The sequence below is a fragment of the Sturnus vulgaris genome, chromosome 4 (assembly GCF_052056855.1).
Source record: "Sturnus vulgaris isolate bStuVul1 chromosome 4, bStuVul1.hap1, whole genome shotgun sequence".
NCBI lineage: Eukaryota > Metazoa > Chordata > Aves > Passeriformes > Sturnidae > Sturnus > Sturnus vulgaris.
Window position 1 is genome coordinate 6,424,532 of NC_142246.1, and position 26,989 is coordinate 6,451,520.

At 41.6% G+C, this 26,989-nt stretch overlaps 1 protein-coding gene across 20 annotated transcripts in view; it reads right to left on the minus strand.

Moving 5' to 3' along the window:
• Nucleotides 1–26,989, minus strand: part of CTBP1 (C-terminal binding protein 1) — a 234,332-nt gene that overhangs the window by 51,344 nt on the left and 155,999 nt on the right. For 2 of the 20 annotated variants that reach the window (XM_088163012.1, XM_088163011.1), the window contains exon 1: nucleotides 14,306–14,520. The exons of 13 other annotated variants lie outside the window; for them this stretch is intronic. Coding sequence is in view for 2 of the 7 variants with exons in the window: in XM_014895210.2 (XP_014750696.1) it covers nucleotides 14,306–14,345 (40 nt within the window). In the remaining 5 variants the exon portion in view is untranslated. Of the gene's footprint in view, nucleotides 1–14,305; nucleotides 14,553–26,989 lie in introns of those variants that run through there. 5 more of the 20 variants (XM_014895214.2, XM_088163007.1, XM_014895210.2 and 2 more) reach the window with 4 other exon arrangements.

Below are 26,989 nucleotides of genomic sequence, written 5' to 3' on the forward strand. Positions count from 1 at the left end.
TGCACGTATTAATGATGGGGAATGACGAAGAACATAAATAGTTTCCATTTTCACATTCAAAAACAAGTACCTGCAAATTAATGCTAAAAGCAACTGGCCTATAAAGGAGCCCTGTTTCCATGCCAACTGATCACAGAAAGACATATAATTCAACAAAAAAATGAATAACCTACAAAACATGAAAATAAAGAGCAAGTAGAAGTGCTGGAAATCAAGATCCTGACCATACCCAACTATTTTACAAGAATAGCAAAGAACACAACAATTAAATTGCAATTTAAGACATGAAAGGTGTGCAGCTAATGGCACTTCATCATTGCAGTATTTCTAAAAGCTGTCAGTGTCTCTAGTCAAGAAAAACAGGATCCAGAACACTTCCATTAAGGAGGGAACATTTGTACAATTCTTATGGAGGTTTCACAGTTGGTGCACATGAAAGCATCAAGTTACTTTTCAGTGCATCTTTCATTAGGATTTTAACTTTTTGTCCTTAAGGCCTTGCTTTGTACCTTACTCACAGAGGTGTTCTGGGGTCCTGCAATCAGTCAGCAGAGCTGGCTGCAGGGTGAGGCAGTTGCTACCTGAGCATTCATTGCAAAATCAGGCACAGTAGGAATGAGCAGATACGTATCTGCACACGAGCTGTTCACGTGGCCATGTGCACGTATTTATCTGATGTAACTAGATTTTTCTATGTGTATGAGAAAAATTCAACTTCACAGCTGATAAAACTATGCTACCATTAACAGTACTAAGCAAACAAGTTCATAAATCAAGTTCATGAATAAAATCACGGGATATACAGTCCACACATGTCAATTTCTACATGGACAAACCAGACTTAATTTAAGCAAGGAAACTCAGAAATAATGAATTGACAAAAATGCTACCGATCTAAATATAACTAGTTCCAAGATACTTGACATTTACATGCAATAAAGCCAGCAGTTTGAGTATATGTTCTTTAAACCTCAAGAAATAAATAACCCCAACTAAAAGGTCTATAAACCCTGTGTTCTAAATGAATACAAACTGAAGACAGGACAGTAAATTTCTGTTTCTTAGTAAGTCTTTGTTTTATCAAGCAACAGTGCTTTTCTTCCTAGTTAGCTCTTAAAAACATATTAAAACTCATTAGAGGTTTAAAACAGATAAAAATTATGGTTACAGAACTGGGAGCTGGAAACACCACCACTAATGCATTTCAGTCCATTCGAATTTTACTGTTTTGCCGCTTTCTGCACGAGTAGAGAACAGAAAATTAAAAGTACTTGTACCCACCCAACTGACTTCATATTTATGTGAACACAGAGGCTACATGACAATGGGCCTAAACATTGCATGGAAAAATGCAAAGTTCACAGAAAATGATCTTGAGTTTCATTTAAGAGCCTCAGTCTGCGTAGGGACTTCAATGACATCAGTGGATGAAAGAAAATAATTATACAGCCATGCTCCAGCTTATCCAGATAGCATGAAAGATTAAGGGTTTCAGACTTTCTTCCTCTCAGAATTTACTAGGAACTGAATTTTTAGATGTGACAGTTGCTTGCTGCCCTTTTAAACAGGCATTGATTTTTCTCAGAAAAGCTTTGCCCTTTAAGGGTAAAAAGTTTATGTATTATAGTAGAAAAGATCTAAGATGAAAAGTTTTTAAGTCACCAAGATGTCTTTTCTTTTTTAATAAAACCCATGCTTACATCATAGCTCAGAAAACTATGCAGTAAGCCATCAACATCCCTGAATTTTTTTAGATTTCACTGCATTTCTCCAACCTTTCCCTAAGGCTGGCCACAGCCAAATGACTGCATTTCTGTACAAGCTGAAAAATGGCAATTCAGCCATGTGGAGAGGCCAGGATTTCTGCATCTTTCTTCATGTATTAACTGTTGCTTTTAGGCTTATACATTCAATTTCTGTGTGGGATCCCTAAAGAAAAAAACAAGAACAAACAAACAAACAAACAAAAAACTAATAAAAAAGAAAATCTACACACAGGCTCAAGACACACTGACTATTCCCAACAGATAAAACTCCACACGGAAAGTCATGTACGTCACAATAACCTTTGTGGAATGTCAACTCTTCAGAAACTCCTGAAGTACAAAGACAGGAATTCCAACAGGGAAAAATGTATTGTAATAAATCCCTATCAATATGTAATATTACAGAAGCTACAAAACAGCAGCAGCAGCTGAAAGCTGCCTGACAGCACCTGCACTCCTGGCTCCATGCTTCCCTGGCAATTAGTTCCTGCTATCTTTTGGAAGGACCAGGAGTGGCAAAGCTGAGTAAGATTAAAGGTCAGTTCAGCTTCTCACACCTTTACCTCTTTTTATCTATTGTCAAAGAATCTCTTCTGTTCTACAAACACCTTTCTATTTTGTGGAGCCTTCTGAAAGTCAGTTTCATACTGATGACATCTTTTCTCTACCATGGATGAAATCATCCACAGAGTGCAAGGATTTTTCACAGAGCGCTGCCTTGGGCAAGATCTTAAAAGGCAACAGAGCAGAAGACTCCATGTTATTTCAATATAAAGAGAAGAACAATAATGAAATAAAGAAAAAATAAATCACTTTCAACAGAGCAACAACTGGAAGGGCAAACAGCAACAATTTCATGTTCGGCAACACTTCTTAGCCTTGGCCAGCACTGTCTGTTTATATAACTGAAAGAAAGAATGCTGCCCTGAACTTGCCCATTATCCCACAGAAAAGGTATTGTGGGAATGTTAGCTTTTACCTGGCTAACTTCCAGATGCTGGCAGGAAAAAACGCCCTTTCAAAATTTTAGTCAACTGAAAAATACTCGACATTTTTTGCATTTTACAATTATTCCGAGTTAAACTAACATAGGTCTTGAACTAAATCCACATAAAATGGTCATAATAGGATGATGGGTTGCCGTGCAAAAGAAAGAATCAAGGGGTCTCACAGCCAAACCAAACAGCCAGTACTGTATTTCTCAAACCACAGCAGCTTTGCTGAAAGCAGGCACATTTCTAGAATAGCAGAAATGTTTGCAATGTCCATAAGAGCACTTGCTGGACAATGAGAGCAGGAACTAAAGAAAAGTGCCATCCCAATTTCAGGAATGCAGCCCAATGCAGTGATGAGCTGAGCTGGCAACGTGTGCCCAAGATGTCATTTGAAGCCTGCATTCTGTCACACAGTTAATGAGACAAATGCATCTTGCTATGCATCTAATATTTGCATGGGACCCACAACAGAACCTGCAACACAGAATTATCATAGAATTGTTTAGATTGGAAAAGACCTCCAAGATGACAAAGTCCAGCCTGACCCTGCCAAACCCATCACTAAACCATGTCCCAAGTGCCATATCTACAAGTCTTTCAAGTATCTCCAAGGACAGTGCCTCAACCACTGCCCTGGGCAGCCTGTTTCAATGCTCAACAGCCCTTTCTGTAAAGAAATTTTTCCTAATATCCAGTCTAAACCTTATCACATAGGTGTAAAGATAAGTAGTATCTCGTCTCAGCGTCCTTTTCTCCAGTATAAACAACTGGATACATTTCAGCACCTCAATGTCTTTTTTGTATCAAGGGACCCACAGAAACAGGACTGTGGCCTCACCAGTGCTGAGTACTGAAGGACATTCAGTGCCCTGGTCCTGTTGGCCACACTACTGCTGATATAGCCCAAGATGCCACTGGTCTTCCTGGCTACCTGGGCACACCTGGCTCATGTTCAGCCACTGCTGGCCAGCACTCCCACGTTCTTTCCCACTGGACACTTTCCAGCCACTCTGCCCCCAGCCGGGAGATGCAAGGGGCAGGACTCAAGGGCAGGACCTGGCTCTTGGCCTTCTTGCACCCTGAACCACTGATCCATCCTGCCCAGATCCCTCTGCAGAGCCCTTGTGTCCTCCACCAGGTCAACACTTACACCCAACTCATCTGAGGACGTGCAGAGAGTGCCCTCACCCACGTCATCAATAAGAATATTAAATGGATATTTATCCAACCACAGTAACTGTGGACTTGAGAAGACCCTAACACAAAATGAGCAAAAATCCCCTTTCTGTTTTAAACAGAAGGCATTTTTCTTGCTCTTTTCCATCTGGCACTTCAAGTAGCTGTCTTTACTTAACAGTCATCTTGAAGTTTTTAATAAGTTGTACAATGTGCAAACTCAAACTGAAAGAAATTATCCCTTACTTCTTCTCTGCCAAAGTTCAACTGTTAAGTAAAAATAGCTTGCAATCATGTCTCTGCTCCTGTGTATCCCAGCAGGAGCAAGGGTGCTCAGTGCTGACACACCATCCCCATATTCCAGTGCACGGCACATGGAGCTGCAGCTCCTCACTCACCAGTACTCAGCTGGTTTATTTGCATGTGTGTCCTGTCAAGCTAATTGGTGAAATACAACTTCCCGATTCAAATATACAGGAGGGATTTTTGCTGTTAGAAGAGGAAGAGCTTTAATGGTGGGAATTACATTTCTAATTTGGAGAAAGCAAGCCCTTCAGTCACAGCGGGATGTTTTGCATGGCCTTGTGTTCAGTCAAGCCACAGGTTGTCTTTTTAATAAGTGCATTTACCTTAAACCAGTTCACAAAAATGAAAGCTCACTGCCTCCCAAACCGTTTCCGTGTGATAAAACCAGACACAAAAAAGATCGACCAAGCACCTACTCAGAGCACCGTTAAGTAAAAAATCCTGTTCTAATTTGGTAACATTTCCAACAGATGCCAGAGTGCTTTCCCAGGTAAGCCCACCATCATTTGCATGCACAGAATATAGGGTGGGACTGGGCACAGAAAAATTAAGTGAATTATCCCAGGTCACTTCTGAGGCTTCTCACAAATGTGACAGAACCAGAACCACCATCTGGACCATCTGGGCCATTCCACAGCCACTTGGGATATCTGCTACCACTGCTACCACTGCCATCTCTGCTCCCCTCTCTCTTCCAATTCCCCTGGCAATAATTAGACCACATTTGCCCTATAAGTCAGTACCTGCACTTGACTTCAGCACTCAACTAAGACTTTTAGTAACCAGAAACTTCTACAACAAAGAAAACAAATTAAAAAAACAAAAACAAAAAAACAAACAAACAAAAAAAACAACCCAAAAAACCCCAACCAACCAAAAAGCGAACAAACAAAAAAACCCCACCAAACTTCAGGAAGGTGATTCAGTTCTCATGTAGGACATTAAATCCCTAACACAGGTCCTTCAAAGACGTTCCTTTTATAGAGAGGTACAAATCCCACACAAAGCAGCTGTATTTATGCTCAAGTGTGCTTCAAAACTAGAACACACATGCCTAACAATGTCATTGCAAAGTACAAAGTAATTTGGTTTTCCTGATTCCTAAATATCTTAATGCAAATGTGAAATAAGCTTAGTACACTTAGTCTCACCTTGCTTACTTTAAACAGAGTTCAAACAGGCTTGCACTACCTTAACTAACTTGATTTAAAATCATACTTAAGTAAATACAAGCAGTTTCCCAGGAATTATATGGCTTATTCATGGACTGCTTCTTTCACTATGCACTCCTGTGATCAAAGACATCTTAGATGTAACAAGTGATGTTATTTACTATTTATAAAAACAACCACTGTTTAATATTCTTTTTCGAATTAGTCTTCTAAAATGAAAACTAATTTTTATTAATTCTCTTTGAAAATCTGAGAGAGAAGTAGATGATTTTGGTCATCATTTTTTCCCCACACAAAAAAAGAAAAATTCCCTCCTGCCAGTAAATCTTTAGGGCACTTCAATAGCTGCTGGAATTGTGTAAACCACACTTTGGAATATTCATCATTTCTATGAGGGAGTATCCTCAGGACAGCAAAAAACCCCAAACTTCATTTTCAGTTTCTTGGGAGTTTTTTTTCCTCCCCTTGACTGTGGGTCTAAGAAAATAGTTTCTATTTATGTATTTGTTAATAGATTTTTAATTTTTTTTTTTTGTTTTTAACTAAGCCACAAAGCTTGGAAAAATCACTAACAGAATTTAATAGACTTAAAAAAACAGTTCAGAGGGAAGATGGTAGCAAAGTTATGAAAATCAATGCAAAACTGCAATATTCACAGTACTTCAAGTTCTCAAGTACCAGCTCCATGCAAGACAGTCTTCTGTACTTTCTTTATTCACAGGACTAAGAAAACAAGACTCATGATTTTGGAGAGTTCCCATAATCCTGAGTCTTTAAACTGAGTGGAAGAACTTGTTCCTCGACTGCAAGTAATGAAACAAACCAATCTTTGAACAAAAATTTAGTAGAAGTGCTATCCTGCAATAACTCAGGTTTAGTGTGGAGGATGCAGGCAGAATCCTTTCGATTTGTGAGCCCACTCCAACTCCCATCAATACCAACCAGAAGCTGAATAATTCAATGTCCTGCAGGACCCAAATCTGCTAAGACAGGAACAGTTGTGCCTGCAGCTTGCTGTTCTCCTAATTCCTACTAAAAACCTTTTCTATTTCTTTCTCTAAAGAGATGGTTCTCACTGCTGAATATACAATGCTGGTTTTAAATTTAGATGGCTGCAGGGTGGTCATGAGACAAATGCCAAGAGTATTTGCACACCTGTCTACTTACAGTAAGAAGGAAAATCATCTGGATTCAAGGATTCAAACAAAGACATGGTAAGAGAAAGCCTTGAACAGAAGTCTGCCAAATACAAACAACATACACAACCAGACCCAAAAGGCAATGTATTGTGAAACCTTTCAAAACCATACAATACTACAGAAATTAAGCAAACTTAAATCTCCCCTGCAATACTCTCGTCATAGCTAATTTGTGATTTCCTGTACGCTCAGTACTAACAGCACAATGGAGCCTCTATTGTGGGCCTCCTCCCACAAGCTTTTAAAAAATGCAAGACATTCTTTTTATCTAGACTGGCGTGGCTAAAATACATCGAGCTCTACATAGATAAATCGTCATTTTAGACGCTGCTTCTGCTCATAAAAATAAAAATGTGCTGCCTGCTGGTGCCGAGCTAAAAGTTCACAAAGGAGCAGGACCGTGGTGGTTAAACTGCTGACCATGGACCTCAGGCAGGGCAGATGAAGGAAGCCACTTTAGTTTTAGGGTAACAAGAGAAGATTCCACATTGAGAACTCTTCAAATTCAACACAATTCAAATCTGATTTGAGAGTCTCGCAGGAGCTGGAAAAAACGAAAATTTGACAGAATTCATGGTATAAAGCAACTGCAGTATTCACTGCAAATCTTGACTGAGGGTGAAGGTAGTAAGCTCTTTAGGCGCAAGTAATTAGTTTATGGAGGTACTAAAAATTGATACTGCATACTTTTTATCTTAAAAGATCCTGAAAGCTAACACAAACCAACCCAACTGAACAAGATTTTCTGCTAGTAGCAGAAATGAAAGACAGTAATCCTGGCACAGGACAGGCTGGGAAAAACACACAACCAACACAGACTTTTAGTATGCAGGAGAGAATTTAGTGGGGATGCAAAATAAAACCTAAAATATTGCAGTGGCTTTGATCAGCACCTTAATGACCTTAGTCAAAAAATAATGTGTTAAAATGGAATTAGCTGCCCAGTTCCAGTCAGCATGGGAACGCACACACAGCACTGAACTACTGAAGATCACTTCTCAGTATAACCCTGATTATATGAATGGGAAAATCAACATGAGAAAGGCTGTGATACACATTAATACTGCTCACTGAAGCACCAGACACACATTAAGATGGCTGGTAGACCACAAATGTGAAAACGCTCATTACCCGGTTGAAAATAAACAGTTTAACATATCTGGTACAACACATTAAAGTGAAAAAATACTTAAGTATCAGTTAAAGAGTTTGGAGACTGGCTTGTGGTTATCTCTGCTAAACACTTTTGTCCTGCATGACTCTGCAAAGACTCAAGCTATGCACTCAGCAAGAGACAAACTGGCTGCAACCATCTAATGAAATTTGACTCATCTGGGAATTTTGATGAAGTGCTCCACACCACTGTTTCTGCTAAGCCATACATTTTCCTCGCAGGATTCAGAGTGATGCAAATATGCAAAAAGCAACATCAATTTTGGACTGTTTGGCTTAAAAATAGAAGGTTAATTCCAAAAACCCATATTCAGGTAAAAATACCACAGAAGCCGATGGAAACTTTGCAATCATAAATTAAAGGTACAGAGATCTGCATCAATGTCACAGTCATTGCCATCTGTCAGCCCCTAGCAGCACCTCTTGCTGACTGTAAGTCTGACTAAGAGCTGCCTGGGGCAGCTCTCTCTTCCTACAAACCCTCCTGCACATCAGCCCAATCCAACTGGAGAGCACACATCCTGGTACAGCTCCTTTCTGGCTCATTCTCCCAACTTCTGACTCACCCAAGGGCTATGATGACATTTTGCAGAGTGAAAAGAAAAAAAATCCATGTGTAGCAGCAGATAATGAAAATCCCCTGCATTGCTGTATCTCCTGGCTCTTTTCTGAGCTCTGCGTGGCCAGAGCACTGCAGGATGGCCCACTGGCCATTCCTCTGCCTGGCCAGGCACACAGTGCATGCTCCTGCCAGAGGACAGGAACACAGCTTGATGGGGATGCAGCAGGGACAGCCTGGGACAGTCCCATTTGCCATTCCTGCTGTCATCACGTGGGAGCCATAGGCTAATTCCTATTGATCACGTTTGGAGGGTGGGAGAACAATCTGCCACATGGCAGCAGCAACAGCAGAAAGCTCAGCTTTCAGAGGCTCTGACATGAGCAAAATGGAAAGCAGGACCACTCTTCTGCTGCCCCAAGAGCTCAGCTTTCCTAAACCACTATCTGCTGTGGTTAGACCCTGCTGTGACTGTCCAACAACCCGTGGGTGAAGGCTACGTCCTGCTGCACAAAACCACATACATTCAGGTAGATGTGCACAACGCTGGGCTGCCCACCGTGGTTTCCCCAGCTACAAACATTTCTCACTTCAGAAGGTCACGCGTGAACCAAGCACGGAAGGTGCCAAAGCAAGGCCTGCTCTGAAAGGCAGCAAAAGTCATGCTCTTGTCACACTCCACACAGCAGTGTGAGAATTCACTGCTATTACAGCTTTCAGCACATCCCACCAGGACAGAACTCCCGCCCTCCTCATCACAGGGTGTGCCTGTGACCCACAGCCAAAGATGGAATCTAGCAAAAAATATTGGGTATTGTTCAGGAAGACCGTTAGAGCACATCCAACAATACAGAGGTTGGGCTGCACACAGGAATCTGGAACTGTGACTAAAGTTGAGTAAGAAATGTTTCCCTGCTTCCTTCCTTTTTTTTTTTTTTTTTTGTGAGCTGGCATCAGAGCTCCCCTAAATAGACCAAAAGGAGAGGAGGGGTAACGTGGTGAGCTCTGGCACACAGGCAGAAAGCGTGAACAACTTTCACTGCAGACTTATGTAACTTTGCTGGTGGTGACACAACTCGCTGAAGGGTGGTTTAGGCATAGATAAGGGACATCCACTGACCTGTAAATAGAACTGTTAAAATATGCCTTAAATACCTCACGTAAAGCAAAATTATATAATCACATTACCTTGTGCTTTAATACTGAGACAACAAAGGCATCATATGCAGCAGAAATAAAAGCGTTCTATTAATACCCTGACTTCAGAATTAGCTGAACAATTGTCCCCAGTCCCCAGGGCCAGCTTTTTCTCTTTTCTGCACAGAATCCCTTCTGACTGACTACCCTGGCAGGTATACTGCAAGGAAGTTCCTCTAAAAGCCCCTTGGAAAAGGCAGGTATAAAAAAAGATGAAAACGCAAGGACGAGCAATAGCCACCCAAAATAAATACCAGTACGAAATCTGCTATTGTATTAATGACACTTAATTCAAAGAAAAAAAAAAATCAAGCAATGTCAATTTTCAATTACGTTGATTAGACACAAACTGGATAATTAGTAAATAGAATAATAATATAGGAAACATGATATGTTTGAAATGAAGTGACAAAAATATTCCAGAAGAGAGAACAAGCTAATTCATAATCTTCCTCAAAAATTACTCATTCTGCCACAGCAAACATAAACACTTTATGTTTTGCATATCAGAAAACTATTAACCTATTCATCTAAGGCACAGATTCTTTTCAGGCGAGGTTCTTTTAAGCGATTTTTTTTTTTTGCATTTAATTTTACCTTGTGAATTTATTTTTTTTAATTATTATTTCATTACTGCTGGAACATCTATAGGGGTAAAGAGCCAGGTTAAGGCAGGCATCCATCGTGGGCTGGGGAATCCAGATCCTCCCATCTCAAAGCATCACAGATCGCAGCTACCACGTGCAGAGCGACCCTGTACAAATTAGAGGAGCCCAGCGACTGTCTCCTGTTCCTTGAGGAACCAGACAGGTCTCTGGTCATGTTCAAAAACAATCTGAAGTTTTTACCCACTTCAACCACAAACCAAAGCTGAACACCAAAGGGCCCCAAAAGCATCTAATCTGGAGACTTTCTGCGCCTTTTTTGCATCATGAACAATTTAGGATGCTTACCCCGTTTCCCCTCCCCACAGCACCACAACATGAGGCCACACACCAGTTTCAGTCAGCCAACACTTGGATGCTGCCAGATTCCCAAAACACTCCTGATCACGTTAACCATTTGGGGAGATGGGCTGAGCATTCCTGTGCACTGGAAAAGATCCTGTTGTAATCACAGCCCAGAGATCCTAAACCGCCTGCCACAACTGGAAGCGCTGCCGCACTTCTCCGGTTCTCCCAGAGGAATACTGGCGAGGGAGCAAAGGGTTACATTTCAGCAGGAAATGTTAATTTTAGATTTATCTGCAATGCATGTTTTCCTGATCAATTCACAGACGAAAATGAATCATCATCTTTGCTCTTGAGGCAAAAGGGTAGAAAAAGACCCAAAACTACAGCTGGAAACTTGTCTTCCCGAGCTGTAAATCCATTGCTCCCGTCTGGGAGCGAGAAAGCACGTGCAGCTGAGGAACTAAGGCTAAAGGGCTCTGTACTACAACTTTTATCCTCACCTTAACTTTTAGGACGTGTATTAAAAGCGTAACTTCATCTCTACTCTCACACTAAATAAATAATTATGGGGCCAGGAGGTGAGGGAGCCTCAGAGGAGGCTGCTATGCTGCTGCACTGCCAACTGCTCTGGGATTTGAAAGCTTGACACATGCTGGAGTATCACCTCATCAATGTTCCCAGCTGGCTTGGGAGGCAAAAACCTGACTACTACTCTTAAAGGCGGGTCTAGCACACGAGCAGCCAAGTGCTCCAGATAAGCTTCAAGAAATGCAATTATTACAAATGCATGCTACGTAAGCCAAAACAAAATGGCAACAAGCACTTTTAGCCCAAAACATCAGCACAGTTTCAAGTTTAGTGTTGCATTTCACATAAGCAAATCAAATATCATGTTGCTTTTCAGCATCTTTGCGTAAAAGACATTAAAATCTGTGCCCATCTACACACTTACTGCTGTTCAAACTATTTTCTGGTAAAATAAGCTTTCTTACTTTTTTTAACATATTTACAGTATTCACATAAAAAAAAGATACTTTGGGAGAATGTCAGTTTTCTCCTCAAAAGGGATGACCCAGCCTAGTCAGTGATCTGCAGTAGATGTTCTTATATGATAACGAGGGATAGACTTTATGTCACAAAACACTGGCAAGTGAACTACTGTTATCTGTATGATAAAACTTCACAGTATGCAGCCCAATCCTAATCTCTCAGATCACACTTTCGGCTAACCTGCAATTCTGTTTACACTGCAAATAAAACAATAGCTCTCAGAAACAGAGAGATTAATAAATTGAAGGATCACACATTTTTTAACAAAGGGCAGACGCTATTTTATCTTTATGATGCAGAAGGACAAGTCAAGAGGTAACTAAACTGACAAGCATAAGGGCACGTGTAATTTGTTTTATCGTGCTATCAGAACTCCACAGGATGACAAAGTATCACGGCATATACGATATTTACTATGAGGAGCTTTCTACGCTGCATGCTCGGAAGCTGCACGCTCCAGCTATTCCTTAACTACGTATGACAACACTCGACTGCAAAATTCACAAAGGTGACTGGAGTAGTTTCCTTTCAAAATAGCAGTTTCATTGACTAAACTCTTCTACTGAGCACGACTACAGCAGTTTTCAGGATTATGACTATTTTATATGCCAATTCAGTAATGAAGTAACACATTCCCTGATGGAGAACCACTGAATCTGTGTTATCTGGGGGAGCATGGGGGGTGTGTTTACAGAAGGACAGAAAACACACCGCTGACTCTGCACCAGTTCACACCCTCAGAGCTATCAAACAAACACGGAGAAACTAAGTTCACGTCCCAAGTATTATTCTATATTAACAATGACAAAAATAAGGGCACAATTTAACTCTCCCACTTTCTCTCATCTGTTTATGAATTGCAGCCACCTCATAAACACCCATTTCTTGTTCAGGCTGGAAAACAGGCAGGTTGGGGGCAGAGGGTTGTTTGTTCCCTTTTGGTTTGAAATACACCAGTGAATTGCCAATGGGCAAAATATTTTGTCACTACTTCACTCCGGGGAAGGCTGACATAATAATAAACTGAAGAGGATGCTATCTGTCAAACATTAAGGAATTCCAATATTGAAATCTTGCTGCCTTTGGGGGTCAATAAAGAGCAACATTATAAAATACACTAAAGTTAGCAGTTTGGGCTGCTAATTTTACATGCCTGCTTCACCAATGCACAGCTAAAAATAGATAAAACAGATAAGAGCACAGAACAAAGAGACGCACTGGACAATCATCTTTCTGCTAGCAGTCTAATTTATACTCAGCTTTTTAACCTTTCTTATTTATAAAAGAAACAGATTTTCCAAGTATTACTTAATGCAATCTCAATATGAAATTATTAAAGAATGTTTTCTTTCTCTTGGTATTTTCTTGTTCCCTTCCTAGTAGGACAGAATAATGAGATTTAAAATATTTTAATAAGGGCATTAGGCTACTTGCCAAGGGGCTCGAATACTAAATAAGAATATTTACATCTTTTAAGACCCTGGAGGAGGAATCAGTGCAATGCACTCAAAACACGTACACACATGGCAAATATGACAGTTAATTTTAATTCACTGGAAAAGAAAGTACACACTCACTTCAGTTTATTAGGCCTCATTATTTTCAATGAGGCTAAAGGGATGATTATCTTTAGCTGTTCCAATGTGGCCTAACAGCAAACATTCTTCCCGATAAGGACAACATTTACTAAAACCTAAGACACAGTGAAATTGTTCAATTTAAGTTACAACAAGTGAAATTTTAAAATCAAGCACTGCTAACAATATTTTCTACCATTATTCTATCCTGCTCGGTTCTATGACTTAAATCCTGACTTCTGAATTCAATTTCTTAGAGGAAAACAAAGCATCATAGCAGTCTGGCTCACATTTATGCTGTAAACAGGCTTATTCTATGCTTTGTAGCTTTCTTTTGGTAAAATTTGTTTACAAAACCATAATGCTTATGAACAGACTCGACATTCTGTCTCCTTATGTCTAGGGGCAGGAAAAAAAAATCACCTTCAGATTAACATGACAATTTATGTCAGGCAATTCTGGAGGCATATCTGTAACATCACCCTGTGCATATTATGCATATTACCTTAAAGAACAACAGCATAAATGCATGCTTAAAAAAAAATAAAAATAAAGGAAGGGGAAAGAAAGAAAGAAAGAGAGGACTTGAGATTTAGGGTGAAGAGCCTTACCTCTGACACACAACCCGTCCGCAGCTCTGCCAAAACCATCCCACCAGCCAGGCCTTAAGCACTTTTTTACAGCAATAAAACGCTGCTTTTAAACTTCCTGTTTATCCAAACACCGGCCCAGCTTTCCCGCAGCTCGGAGCCGGCACCGCTCACCCCACGAGCGAGAGGGGCGACCCAACACCCCAAAACCCCTCCTGGACGACCCAACACCCCAAAATCCCTCCTGGGGGACCCAAAACTCCAAACCCCTCCTGGGGGACCCAACACCCCAAACCCTTCCCGGGCGCAGCTTTAGCGCCCTTTGAGTTTGGTACTTCGGGACGACTCGCACCCGCCGCCCCTCCGCCTCTCGTTTTTATTTCCCTTTATGTTTTCATCCAACCTCAAAAAGCAGCCACTGGGCAAAGTTGCGCCGGCGCTGCGGCCGCCAGGGCAGCCCCGCTGCCCGCGGCGGGGCCCGGAGCGGCGGTGACGGGCACACAAAGCGCGGTGGTGGCGGCGGCGGCCGCTCGTGTGTGTCCCCCCCCCACTCCGCCCGCTCCGCACCGCGGCGAGCAGGCCGGATGGTTACCTAGAGGCAAGCCCTTGTTCAGGAGATGCGAACTTCCCATGGAGGCGCCGCGCTCCGTCCGCGCCCGCCGCGGGGAGGAGGAGGACGAGGAGGACGAGGAGGATGCCGGGGGGCAGCGCCGCTCGGAGCCGCCGCGGCAGCCGCGGCATATGGCGGCCGCTCCGTGGGCGCCCCCGAACTGAGCGGCGCCTCGGTGCGCGCCCCCGCCGCCGGGCGCGTCCCCGACGCCGCCGCGCGCACGCGCGCCCGCCCGCCCCCGCGGAGGGAGGGGCGGGGTGGGGCGGAGGGGGGAGCGGGGGGGGAGCGGCCGCTGCCGCCGCCGCCGCCGCGCCCCCCAGGCTCGATCTCCTGGTTCTAGGCGGGCGCCGAGACGAACGAGACAGCGGGGCGGGCGAGCCTGGGTCGGCCGCGCGTAGCGAAACCGAGACCTGCCCCGGGACGCGATGTCGCCACTGCTTTCTTTTGTTTTGGTTTGTTCAAACTTTGGCAAAGTTAACGCCGGCTGCGTTCACAGAGTCACGGAATGGGTCAGGTCGGAAGGGACCACAGCGGGTCACCGGGTCCAAGCTCCCTGCTCAAACAAGGTTTTCCCAGAGCGCGTGGCTCAGGATTGCGTCCAGACGGGTCTGGAACATCTCCAGGGAGGGAGACTCCACACCCTCTCTGGGCAACGCATTCCATGTGCAGCCGCTGCACAGTGAAGAAGTTCCTCCTCATCTTCAGGTGGAACTTCCTGCCTATCGCTTTCTGCCCCTTCCTGGCAGAACACCCAAACACCAGCACTTCTGGTGTTTCGCTCTATTTGTGGTTCGGCTAAGGCTTTTCCCTCACGAACTAACAGGAATAAAACAAATAAAGCCCTAACGCTCTAATTTTGGTGACGACCCGGTGATCGGTGACGGTCAATGCCTCTTGCAGCTTCCCTGACCCGCCGTGAGGAGCCCCAGAACAAACCCCGCGGTCTCCGCGGGGTCGGCACGGCGGTGAGCGGGAACAGCTCTGGGAGCAGGAGCAGGGAATCGCCCCAGCTCGGTGAACCCAAGGCTGATTTCTGCCCCCCGGGGACGCTCCCATCGCGCACACGTGGCCGCGGTCCCTCGGGGTCACCCCGCGCCCGCCATGCCCTCCCCGCCCGAACAGCGGCGGCGGCGGCCGACGCAAACCAAAGTGGTGGCGGCGCCCCCGCGGCCGCTGGGTCGGCTGACGGCGGCCCCGCCCGGGCGCGGTGAGGGAGCGGCGGCCGCCATGGCCCCGCCGCCTCCTGCCCCGCGGCTTTTTTCTCCTCAACGCCCGGAGCTCCGCTCCAGCCCTCCCAGAAACTTGTACTCTACTGGCACAGCCTCCTTCCTCCTTCCCAGCCGCGGGCGGGAAGCGGAGCCGCGGCCGTTCACTCGCCCGTCCCCACCCACAGCCCAGCCCAGCCCGGCAGGGAACATCCCTTCTCTCTGGGCTTTTCCAGAAATAAAACGATCGTTTCCTGTCAGCAAACGGCCCCAGCATCCCTCAGGGACCCGGACCCCCTCGGATAAAGTCAGAGACTCCTGGATGGCAAACAAGAGCAGTTCACTGGGAGAACGGACAGGGCTGTGGATTTCCCCGCGGGCTTTTTTAGGAGTTGGTTTGTCTGTGAGGGGAATATTTGAACCCAGAGGTTATGAAGGGTGGTTTCAGCCTCCGAGTTGTGTGGATTTCAGGAATCCGTCCAGGGCACAACTCAAGGATTTTAGCATACAGGCAGCCTTCAGCAGCTTGGCTCCAGCTCCCTAAGAACTTGTTTTCCCTCATCATTTCCCAGGTAGTGTGTCCCTTTCATGGTATTATCCACCGGGATTGGGAGGTAATTCCCAGGACAAGTTTATGCAGCCTCTGACTTATCTTCATTTTCCTCCTGTATTCCTGGGAAAGCCTTTTGTGGCTCAGCACAGACGTCTCAGACATCCCTCAAAGAACAGTTTCCCTAAATTCTCACTGTGCATCGCTAGGGCAGCATCTAGCCAAGCGCCTCATGTGGGGTTTGTATAAATAAATTTGGGTTTAATCACTTTAAAGTGGCTAACCACTTTATTGCCATTTATAGATGTTAGCAAATATAAAAACACATACATATCAAAGCTCTAATGAGAAAATCATTATTTTTTTCTCCCTCACTGCTTCAGTTGCCATGTGGCAAAGTATCACAAATGAGCATTAGGGGGTCAAACACGCTTAAACCACAAGAGAAATATCTGTGAATACCAATACGGATATGAAAATCTCCAGAAAAAAAATTACTAGTGGAAAAGGAAAAAATCAAAAAAGAAATTAAGAATTCAGTTGCATTTTTTAATATAGAAACATAAACAGATCCAGGCACTGAGACCATGTCCTTGGTGGGGTTACATGACTGGGCAAATGTTTAGATCTAAACTGGAACTGCTGCTTCGGGGAGGGAGGGGAGTGTGGCGCAAAATATTATGACAAGGGGAGTGCTCTAAGTGAGGATAAGTTGGCATGATGAACAGATGGAGGATTCAATAACAGGAGGTTATTAATACTGCAGTTTGGTATTCTCCACGCTACTTCGTGAAGGGATTCATATGCTTGCTCTTTTTCCTTTCTGATTGTACACAGACCTAACAAATACACACACTGTAGGTAACACAGGAATCAGTTCGTTCCTGGCACACCCATCACAAGTTCATGCTTCCTGGGAAAATATCATGGGCTGGATCCTCAGCTGATGCTGACTGGACCAACAGTGTTCCCTCCAGCAGCAGCAAGCCGAGTTGCACCTGCTGAAGGAAAGAGATTATCTGACCCCATCTCCCCAGAAAGGAGGTCTCTCCACAAAAGGTCTCTCCACCCTGCTCGACAGCTGCCACAAGGCACCTGCTCTCCAGAATAAACTCTGCAAACTCTCAGGGACGGAAAAGGACAATGAAATAACTCAAGAGAAATTGAAGTCCTCCCTCAGAACACAATGCAGTGCTCTTTCTGCTTAAGAAAATGCAGCTCATTTTTCCCCAAATTCAGCCCTCCTTCCCTGCATGGTTGTCAGTGGCCTAGTTTTGGAGTGGACATGAGAAAATCCAGGAGCAGAGCAGCTGACTCCAGCCAAGCCTCCAGTTGCCCCCATCCATTTTGCTTCCTGCTTTCTCCAGCAGCTTGCCTCTGGATGGCCTCGCATTCAGTCATCTTCACAGCTTTCACTCTATGGTTCACACAGCTACAATACCAGTACATCTTTCACAAAGCCTAACAATCGCCATCCTCTTATTGCATTTGGGCACTGCTGTTACTGCACCCTCTTTTTTCAACAGCAGTGTAACACAGCTCAGTGTCTTCTGTGCCCTGCACTAAGAATTATGGCATATTCCAACGCCCCCAAACTGTTTCTTGGCTTCTTAAGTCAGCTGTGGAGGAGCACATGTGCTGCAGAGCAAATACATTAAGTGTATCTGTTAACAGCCACATGTATAATTTAAGTCCAAGTTTTATTCCCCTCAGAATGGGCAATCATAAGGGCATGACCTTGGGCTTTCACAAATTCAGTGCATTAGGGCTCACTGTCTTCAGCAGATGTGACTTTGAAGATACTGAAAGAGGAAGTTTTTCTGTTTTACCCCCTAAGCAATAAGCCAAGATACAAAAAACATGTTGAATGTTTTTTGAAGTGAATAGTGAGGTTTGACAATTTTCTCACTCAAAAATACTGCTATTGTGTGCTTACAGATTTTCCTTGGTTTGTCACAGACGTGCATGCTGGTTCTTTCACGCATGATTTTGCTTTGTTATCAAACAGACGTCATTCATTGTAACAGTTGTTAAAGCCATAAATTTAAAACCTTTATGCATTTTTAATCAAAATGCAAGATTATGTTTCAATGGAATATCTTAACTTTTATCAACAGTAAATCTTGCAGATGCTATTAAGAGATCCTAGGAGAGATTTATGTCAGAAGAAAAAAATGGTTGGATAAAGCAGGCCCAACACTTAACCTTTATCCCAAAATAGATTGTTTAAATGTATAATCAAACTAAGTCAATTCAATTTATTTAAAATCTGCAAAGAAAACTGATTGGATTTAAATATTTCCTTAATTCTTTCTTTTATATCATGAAAAACATTTGTTTATATAACACACACAGAGATCAGCCTACTTTGATTTTGCAATTGCGTATTTAAATTACAGATTCTTTTTTTTTTTTGGTTATAACTTCCTCTGTATGCAACTTCCCACTGCAAGAAGTTAATGCTTTCTGGTTCATGTGAAAGTCATTTTGGAGAAAAATCTTCAGCGGGTTCTGAGAGGAAAATGGGAAAAAAGCCGAGTAACTGACTAAGGAGAACCACCTCATCTTTAAGAAATTGTGGTCACTGCAAGCATGAAATAAAATAGAGGACCTTCATCTACTGTAGAAAAAAGGTGAAGAATCAAAGTAGTAGATTAAAGTTCCACTTAATGAACAAGAAGTTCAGCTGTGTCAAACATTTAAAGTAATTTTTGAAATGCCAAATGTGCATTACTCCTTTCTCAGAATGGAACAGCTCTCCTAGCTCTATGCTGGAAATACGAAATGAAAAAGCTTGCAGTGAGCTGAATGAATGGAAGAATAAATTCCCTTCAAACCACTGAACACAAAAAAACTCTCTCCTCTGATGTTATCTGTATTAAGTGACTAAGGGATTTTCTTCTTGATCTCACCCTCTTCACACAAGTGCTAAAAACATAAGAACCAGGGTGGAATTAAATCCTCTGTGTTTTCTGGTTGTCGTGAAATGAGATGTATTATTTTCCATCTAGTCAGGAGGAGTTACCAGACCATCTCCAGGATGGTCTGTGTTCTGGCTGAAGCAAGAAAGAAGATAGAGATGAACAGCAGAAGAAACCTATCAAGATCCACTAGTGGATGTCAGCCATTGTCCATCTGTTCACAGCAGAATAAATCCAGACCTGAAGGAACAACTGCAACCTGCCCCATATGGCTCGCTCCCTTCTGCGCTGGCAGGGCGGCTTTGGGGATTCGACATTGGATGAGGTAAAGGAGAAGCAGTGCAATCTGTGCTCCCAGGAATGAGCAGCCAATTAACACGAAAGGACAAAAAATGGCTTAGTGACCCGGGGAAGGTTTTCTCCTCCTCACCTGTCTGAAATCTTGGAGCTCATTCAAACTGTGTAAGTTGCAGAGATTTTATGCTGAGGATCCTGCTATTAATGAAATCTTAAAAATTTACATTTCGTTACTACCAAAATTCTGTGGACAGTGGGTATCCCTCACTTGGTGGGACCATGGATCCAGTTGTCTCCCGAAGTGTTAAAGAAGGCGTTTAGAATATATTACACTCACATTCCATTAAAAATTATAATGCACTATGCTTTCAACATAATGAACCAGCGTAACAACATTCTGCATTTACTTTTATAGAACTGGATTATTGAGTAGTAATTTACTTCTCAAGTTTTAAATCAGTCTGTGCCTGGTCATGAAGCAAAGTGCTATTTTTTAGATGATTAAGGGAAGTAGGCTCTGGCCTATGCATAATAGTTATGAAATCTGACTGTCTCTTTAGAATTATAATGAGAACCAGATACTGTTTATGAGGCTGCATTCTGCATGCAAAAAATGAGATCTACATATTAAGGCCAACTGAAGGGATCAAAACCCACAAGTCTGGAGTAGATTCAATAACCTGTTTGGTGGTGGTAATTTCACAGGTAATATGGAGAATAATGAACCATTCAGTGGCCTAAACAGAACCAGTGGATGTCCTGAGTGAACTTGCTACTGTGGGTGTGTCTTACTGGGCTGCAGTGTCATATGCACTCTACTATCCCTCCACCTCCTCTTGAGTTCTACCACACTTGGCATCTTATTTTTGTCAAAGCTGTACAACAAGTAGCCTGGGAAAAAAGCAAAAGTTGTATCGGAGATAGTTTTCAAGTTCCCAAACAATTATATTTGCATTTGTGACCGTCATTTATTCACTAGGTGGCATAGAAAGCATCATTCTTCCTTGTTTCCAACATGCACCACAAGACTGAGGATGCCCTCAAGAAAAATTAAACACATACGAAATCAAAGCCACATCTCACTTAGAATTTAGCTAGACACTTTGCTCTGAAACTAAGTACAAGTCTTACCCATCTGAAAATCCAGCAAGGATACTAAAGGATGAAAAAAGCAGAACAGTGTTAGATGAAAATGTCCTTTTGCTGTCATGGACCTTAAGCACAACCACGCACTGGGATTATGACATTTATGACATTGAAATAATCTCTCCTGCTTTGTCAAATTTACTCGGGATGATGACAAGTTACCAGTCTTGAATTTCATCCTCTTCCAAATTGAGCACTGCTCTGTACCACCATGAAATACTGCACTACCTGCACTCCACTGTCACCTACTGCTAAGATAAGAAAGTGGTTCATTAGTGAGCAAAAAGTGACCTCTAGTGAATCACCACACCAGCTCCTGAGACACAGCAGCTCCCTGGCTGTCCCTGACTGATCACATCCCCTCCAATTAAAATCTGATCATGCTGCACCTCAACACCAGTCAGCAGCTGCACTCCATCAGTCAAGCACTTCAGGTACCTTCAGTAACCCACACTGTGCACACAACAGCTGTAACAAGCAACAGAAGACACTGGCACGTTGAAAAACCTAAACACGTTTGCCTGAACACAGTAAAACCTGCCCACTGAGAAGTGATAATTTAACAGACTACAACAAAACATGCCAGCTCTACCTGGAGATTAAAATGATTTAATTTAATTTAAAAAGTACTATATCCAGAGATTTGTAAACACAATGAGAAAAATATGTAAAAATAATACCAGTGTAAGTGATCTCTGCACCCTAAGAAAACAGGAAAATTAGAGTAGAGAAGAACAGTAAGCAAAGAGATGGGCAGTGAAAATCAATTCCATATTTACAACGTATGGAACAGTACACAGGCTAGGCAGTCCATTACAGTGAATGGTTGATGGTTTTAGAACAGTAAAAAGAAACTAGCAAGGTTTCATGTGTAAAACATGTATCCCATTAGCCAAAGAAACATATTCCATGTTCTCTGCCTCCATATATCTGGTGACACAGTAATATTTTTAACCTTCCCCTAATACATGTATCTTTTCCTAAGAAACATCTATAGGAGGTTGTTGAGAAGCCCACCTTTTTTTCTTTTATTAAACCCAAATATACTTGTGCAGCTTTTTTACTTCCTATTCTCAAGACTTAAAACTGAATAGCTGAAAAGTAAACTGCAAGAAATCCTTATCCCTATGCAAGACTCGCAAAATACAATTCAGACCCGTAAGGGACACCAATTTATGTGATTTACAGAGTGATGTGGAAAAAAAAATACATATATTGAAAAAACTCCCTTTATAGAGCTGAATAATGAGAGGGCAGCGTGTTCTCCTAGCACAAAGATCTCACCCTACTTATATTTGTGTAACACAGAATTTCACTACAGAAGCAAAGGCGATTCAAAGGGGTGATAATCAGTATCAACAGATTTACTGCTATTTGAGCTGATCTTTACTGCCAAATACCCTGACTTACAGACTAAGGCAGCACTGAGCATTATGATAGGATGGTATTATTTAAAGATTAATGGATAAACTTTCCAAAGGCCTTATCATATTACACGAAGAAGATACTGCAGAAAGAACACATCTCATGAAAATGTTTGCTAAATCATTGTCTTTTTAACGGTTCAACTCCTCTACACAGGAAAACACCATCTGACAGAAATGTTTTGTTCAATTTGTATCACAGCACAGCACAACTCTGGTCCTACAAGTGTCTTCTGGGAACTCCATCTTCTCACAACAACCATTCCTCTCGACACAGCAGGATCACTGGTGCAATTTTAAACACAGCTCTTGTTGTGCCAGGCAGGCATCGGCAAGGTGGCTGGGCTGACACATCTGCAGTGTCTGTGATTCACAGTGGCACTGTGGAAAGCCCACAAAGAGTTCATCCTGAGCCAGAAACAGAATTGTTTGAGATCACTCACTGCAACCATTAACCCAGCACTGCCAAGGCCACCATCACACCATGTCCCCAGGTGCCACATCTTCATGTCTTTTAAATACCTTCAAGGACAGTGACTCAACCACTGCCCTGGCCAGGCTGTTCCAGTGCTTGGACACCCTTTCCATGGAGAAATTTTTCCTGATATCCAGTCTAAACCTCCCTGCCGCACTTCCTCTTGTCCTGTCACTTGTCCTGTCACTTGTCCAGGCCCTTCCCTCACGTCCTGAATGAGTCACCCTGTCACAGAAGATCAGGTTGGTCAAGCAGGACCTGCCTTTCACAAAGCCCAGACTGACAGGTCTGTAGTTCCCAGATCCTCCTTCTGGCCCTTCTGGTGGGTGGGTGTCGTATTTGCAAACCTCCAGTCCCCAGGGACCTCCCCAGTGAGCCAGGACTGCTGGTAAATGATAGAAAGTGCCTTGCAGAGAAAAACAAACAACATTAAAATAAATTCTATGACAGTTTTGAAAGGTAAATTTCCTGGAACAGAGTATTGAGTAGAAGAGGACTTGGAACATTATGTACCTTCTGAAAGCAGTTATAATTAATGCACACCATGTTGCACATCTTGCTTTTTTCTTTTTTTTTTCTCATTTATTTCATCAAGACAATTACTTGGTTTCTTAACATATGCTGTCTTTTTCACGAAACAGGGTATCTTATACTGCTTTTATGTAATGAACTGTTACTTTTCACTATATTGATGTGCCATCTGAATTACAAGATCACAAGTAACACAATAAACATTAAAAATCTGCAACACTGATGCAGATCAACAATCAACAATTTTTAAGTTTTCATTTTTATCACATAATTCCAAGGAAGATCTTAAGGTATATGAAACCTATTTTTTCCTTCAAATTCTTATGGTTTCTTTGAGTCCTATATAATTATATGAACAGCTAAAGAGTCCCTGATATCAAAATACTCTTTTATTAATTTCTATTATTTTATGTATCTGGAAGAATGATCACAGTAAAGGCTTGTACATCACCACAGGAAGAAGAAAGTTCAGCAGACACAGACAAAAAGGAAAATACTTCCATGCAAACAGATTGGGTTCTTAATTAAAATGATTTGATACGCCTTATGAACAGTGCAAGTTATATCACAGATGATGAAGTTACCTTAGGAAAAATGTACTTTAAATTAACTACTGGAGGCTAAAGACAACTGAGCTGTAATAATAAGTAAATGTATATAGATAAGGTATAAATAATTAATTCTCTTTTCCTGAAAGACCTGGAAACAAATGGGAACACGCTGTGTATCGCTGTACTGTGCTGATCTCTAACTGAAGTGGCTTCCGAGACCCATGACCCAGAAAGGTTAAAGTTTGTGTCTTTCCCAGAGGCTGCACCTCTATGATTAACATTACAGAGAAGCCCACATCAGAAAGAACTATCACAAGAGAGGAATGAACAATAATTCATGGAGATAATAAATAGTCTAAGGAGAAAGAAAAACAACCCTACTTTGGCTCAATGAGTATTTTGAATGTTTTTCCTTTTATGCATCATAACTGTAACTTCTACTAAATACCAAGTGCTGAAGGAGATGATTTGTTTGTTTCTTGAGGTTTTAAAATCATAAGCAGAATTAAGTGTTCCCAGTCTATTCCTGAATCTTTCTTGACAAGAGATTTCCAAATGGACTAAAATCTATGGATGTTTTCAGACGTAGACAGATGTCTGAAAGGCCAGAGGCTGAGGTCATCAAACTCATCTCATTTGTGACCTAAGCTTAGTCTCTTGGCTCTCTTTAAAAAAAAAAAAAAAAAAAAAAAGCAGCAGGCAGGGGGAAGGGAAATGATTGAAGGGAAAGAACACCAAAAAAATTGTTTGCTAATTTATCTAGAAATTTTTTTCTACTTAACTTTTAATCTAATAGCACATGCACAGTTCAGTAACATAAAGGCAAGATGATGCACATTGAGAAGATATATAATATAAACTTGGTCATCTATCATTAACTGCTCCTCACAGCCTAATTATTGTTTATGGCATTATTAGCAGTCAACTGTCTGTTATTTTCTGCACATCTAACCAACCAGATTTTCAAGAACCCACATTTAAATCTCATTTCAAAGGCCATTTTACTGCACTGAGTTAAATTGCTTAAATTTATATGCATTTTACATAAACCTTCATTTATCAACAAACAGCTCAATTTCTTGGTTCTTGAAACACTCAAAGAAAAAAAAGTACCATGCTGATGCTGACATCATTTTGGCTGCTTAAGGGAAGATAAAATTGGGTCTCTCAAAGCTGCAGGCAAAATACTACAATGGATAACAAATATTCCTTGTGTATACATGATTGGAACGGCTGTCTCCATTGGGCACTGACTGCACATTGTGGAGGCACAGAATGGATTCAGAGAATATTTTATTGTTAGAGTCAGTTCATGTGGACATGCAGCATTCAAACAGTTTATTTTACAATTGCTGCTACCTGCTCCCTGACCCCAGAGATGCCTTCTTGCTTAAAACAACCATCAAACCTCCAAAACACCACAGAAATCCACCATGTAAATAAATAAATATATATACTCATGGAACAGAAGTCTATTTAGAAAAAAAAGCAAAGATTCAGTGATGGCAAATTTTCTGAATCTTTTTCCCTCTGATGGCTGCAGGGTAGTCTAAATTTTTACATATAATCCACTGTTAGGATCGACACTGTTTCTGTTCTGCTCTTAAAAAAAACAGGAAAGGAGAAAAGAGGTTTTTCACAGGAGCATTAATAGTTCCACTTGCCCTGTGGCAAATGGGGAAAATATGTCAATGTGAATTACTGTACTGTCTCCATGGATCAAGATTTCTCTTAGTGCTTTCAAAATTCCACTAACAGAAACAATTGCTAAGAGCATTTGCTACTTAGCCTGCTACGCTGGAATTAAATAAGACCCTAGGATCAACTAATGCTAAAATATTATCTTCTATATTGATTTTCTCTCCCTACATTAACTGAGGGAAGAAACAGCTAAATAATTTCAGCTGGAACGAACAGTCTATTGCTCTTACAAGGACATCCAAAGAACTTAAATAATCAAGATAATTGCAAAATAGATTTTTTGAGCAGTTTACACTACCAGAAATGTAGGAATATCGCAGATTAATTCTACTTCCTTCTGACCCAAACAAGTTATACTATATATATGACTTACTACATGGTTAAATGCAACGTCTCTCTCTACAGAAACCAAGCACACCCACACAGATGCATTAGAAAAAATAATTCTAATTGTGAGCAGTTGTGCATGCACATTCAGATTCGAAGGAGTGAGCCAAATACTAATAAATACATTCCAAGTCCATTTTCTCTTCTAAAAGGTTACTTTATGGCGGTTTTATTAAATTCTTTTTTTAATATCTTTTTCCTAGTACTAGATTATTGTCTCAATTAATTAATAAAGTACAATTGTTGAAATTCTTGGGCCACTGGGCAGATCTGGTATGAAAATATATTTCTAAACTCAATCTGGCCAACAAGAATGAACAACTAATGAAATCCAGACACTGTGTACTTGCACACTGTTGATTATTTCTACTAAATAGCAAATTATTTTCATTAGAAAGTAATAATCTTAATTCTTATACTACATTCATCATCAGGATCCATAAATATCTAACAAATTCATTTAAGGCAACCATGAAGATGCAACAAATTAGAGCTTTGCAGGATGTCCCAAGTTAGCTCTACTGACATTCTGGTTTAAGAAGTTAGTGCTACACAAGGCTGATAAAAGCAAACACATATTAAAGGAATTATATTCAGTTATCTTAGGACACATTTGTCAATGAAAAAACTCTCTCAGTAAAGATGTTTCTAATGGGTATTTGTCATCATCTTCACCAACAATGTGGACATAAACAGAAAATCTTTGCAAAAATTACTATGAACATCATAAAAACAATAATAACTGACTAAAAAATAATAGCAAAAGTGCAATCACGCAGTCATTTTGGATCACAGATAATTAAAGAAACAAAACATGCTTTAATAAATCCAAGATGGAAAGTTTTGCCATTAGAAAATACTATAATGCTGACAGGATAGGGAATTAGAGCCTTAAAAGGGATGTACAACTGCCTGAGCTCCAAGAACTACACCTCGACATGAAGAAGTCATGTCTTCCTTGAAAAAATCCTTAAATTCAGTATAGAGGAAATTTTTTCCATTGTGGACAGGATTACCAACATTATAAATAGTGAACTGTTGCTGCCAGCTCTGGCATCTATATTCTGCATGGGCAAAAGGCTGCAAAAAGAAAAATTCAGTGCTGGAGAAAAAAAATGCCTTGAAGAACACAATGTACTCATATTGCCAAAAAAACCCTGGGAGATAACATGATTACACTTTGCAGAGGGAAATACCAGACACTAAAAGCCTGCCTAATCTTAAAGGAAGACATCATAACACCGAGTATCTTAGAAGCTTATTCAAAAGTCTCTATTTTCGAGCTTATTTTGTTGTTGTTGTTGTTGTTCAAGTGGATATTATTGACTGTACTACAAAGGTCATGGTCATGTCTTTATCTCCTGAATACTTCAAATGCCTTTCTGAAAGAGCAGTCTAATAAAACATTTGGGGCTGATCTGTATCAGGTATGTACATGATATGAAGAGGGTTCAAGGTAATCTGGTAATTCCTTCCTG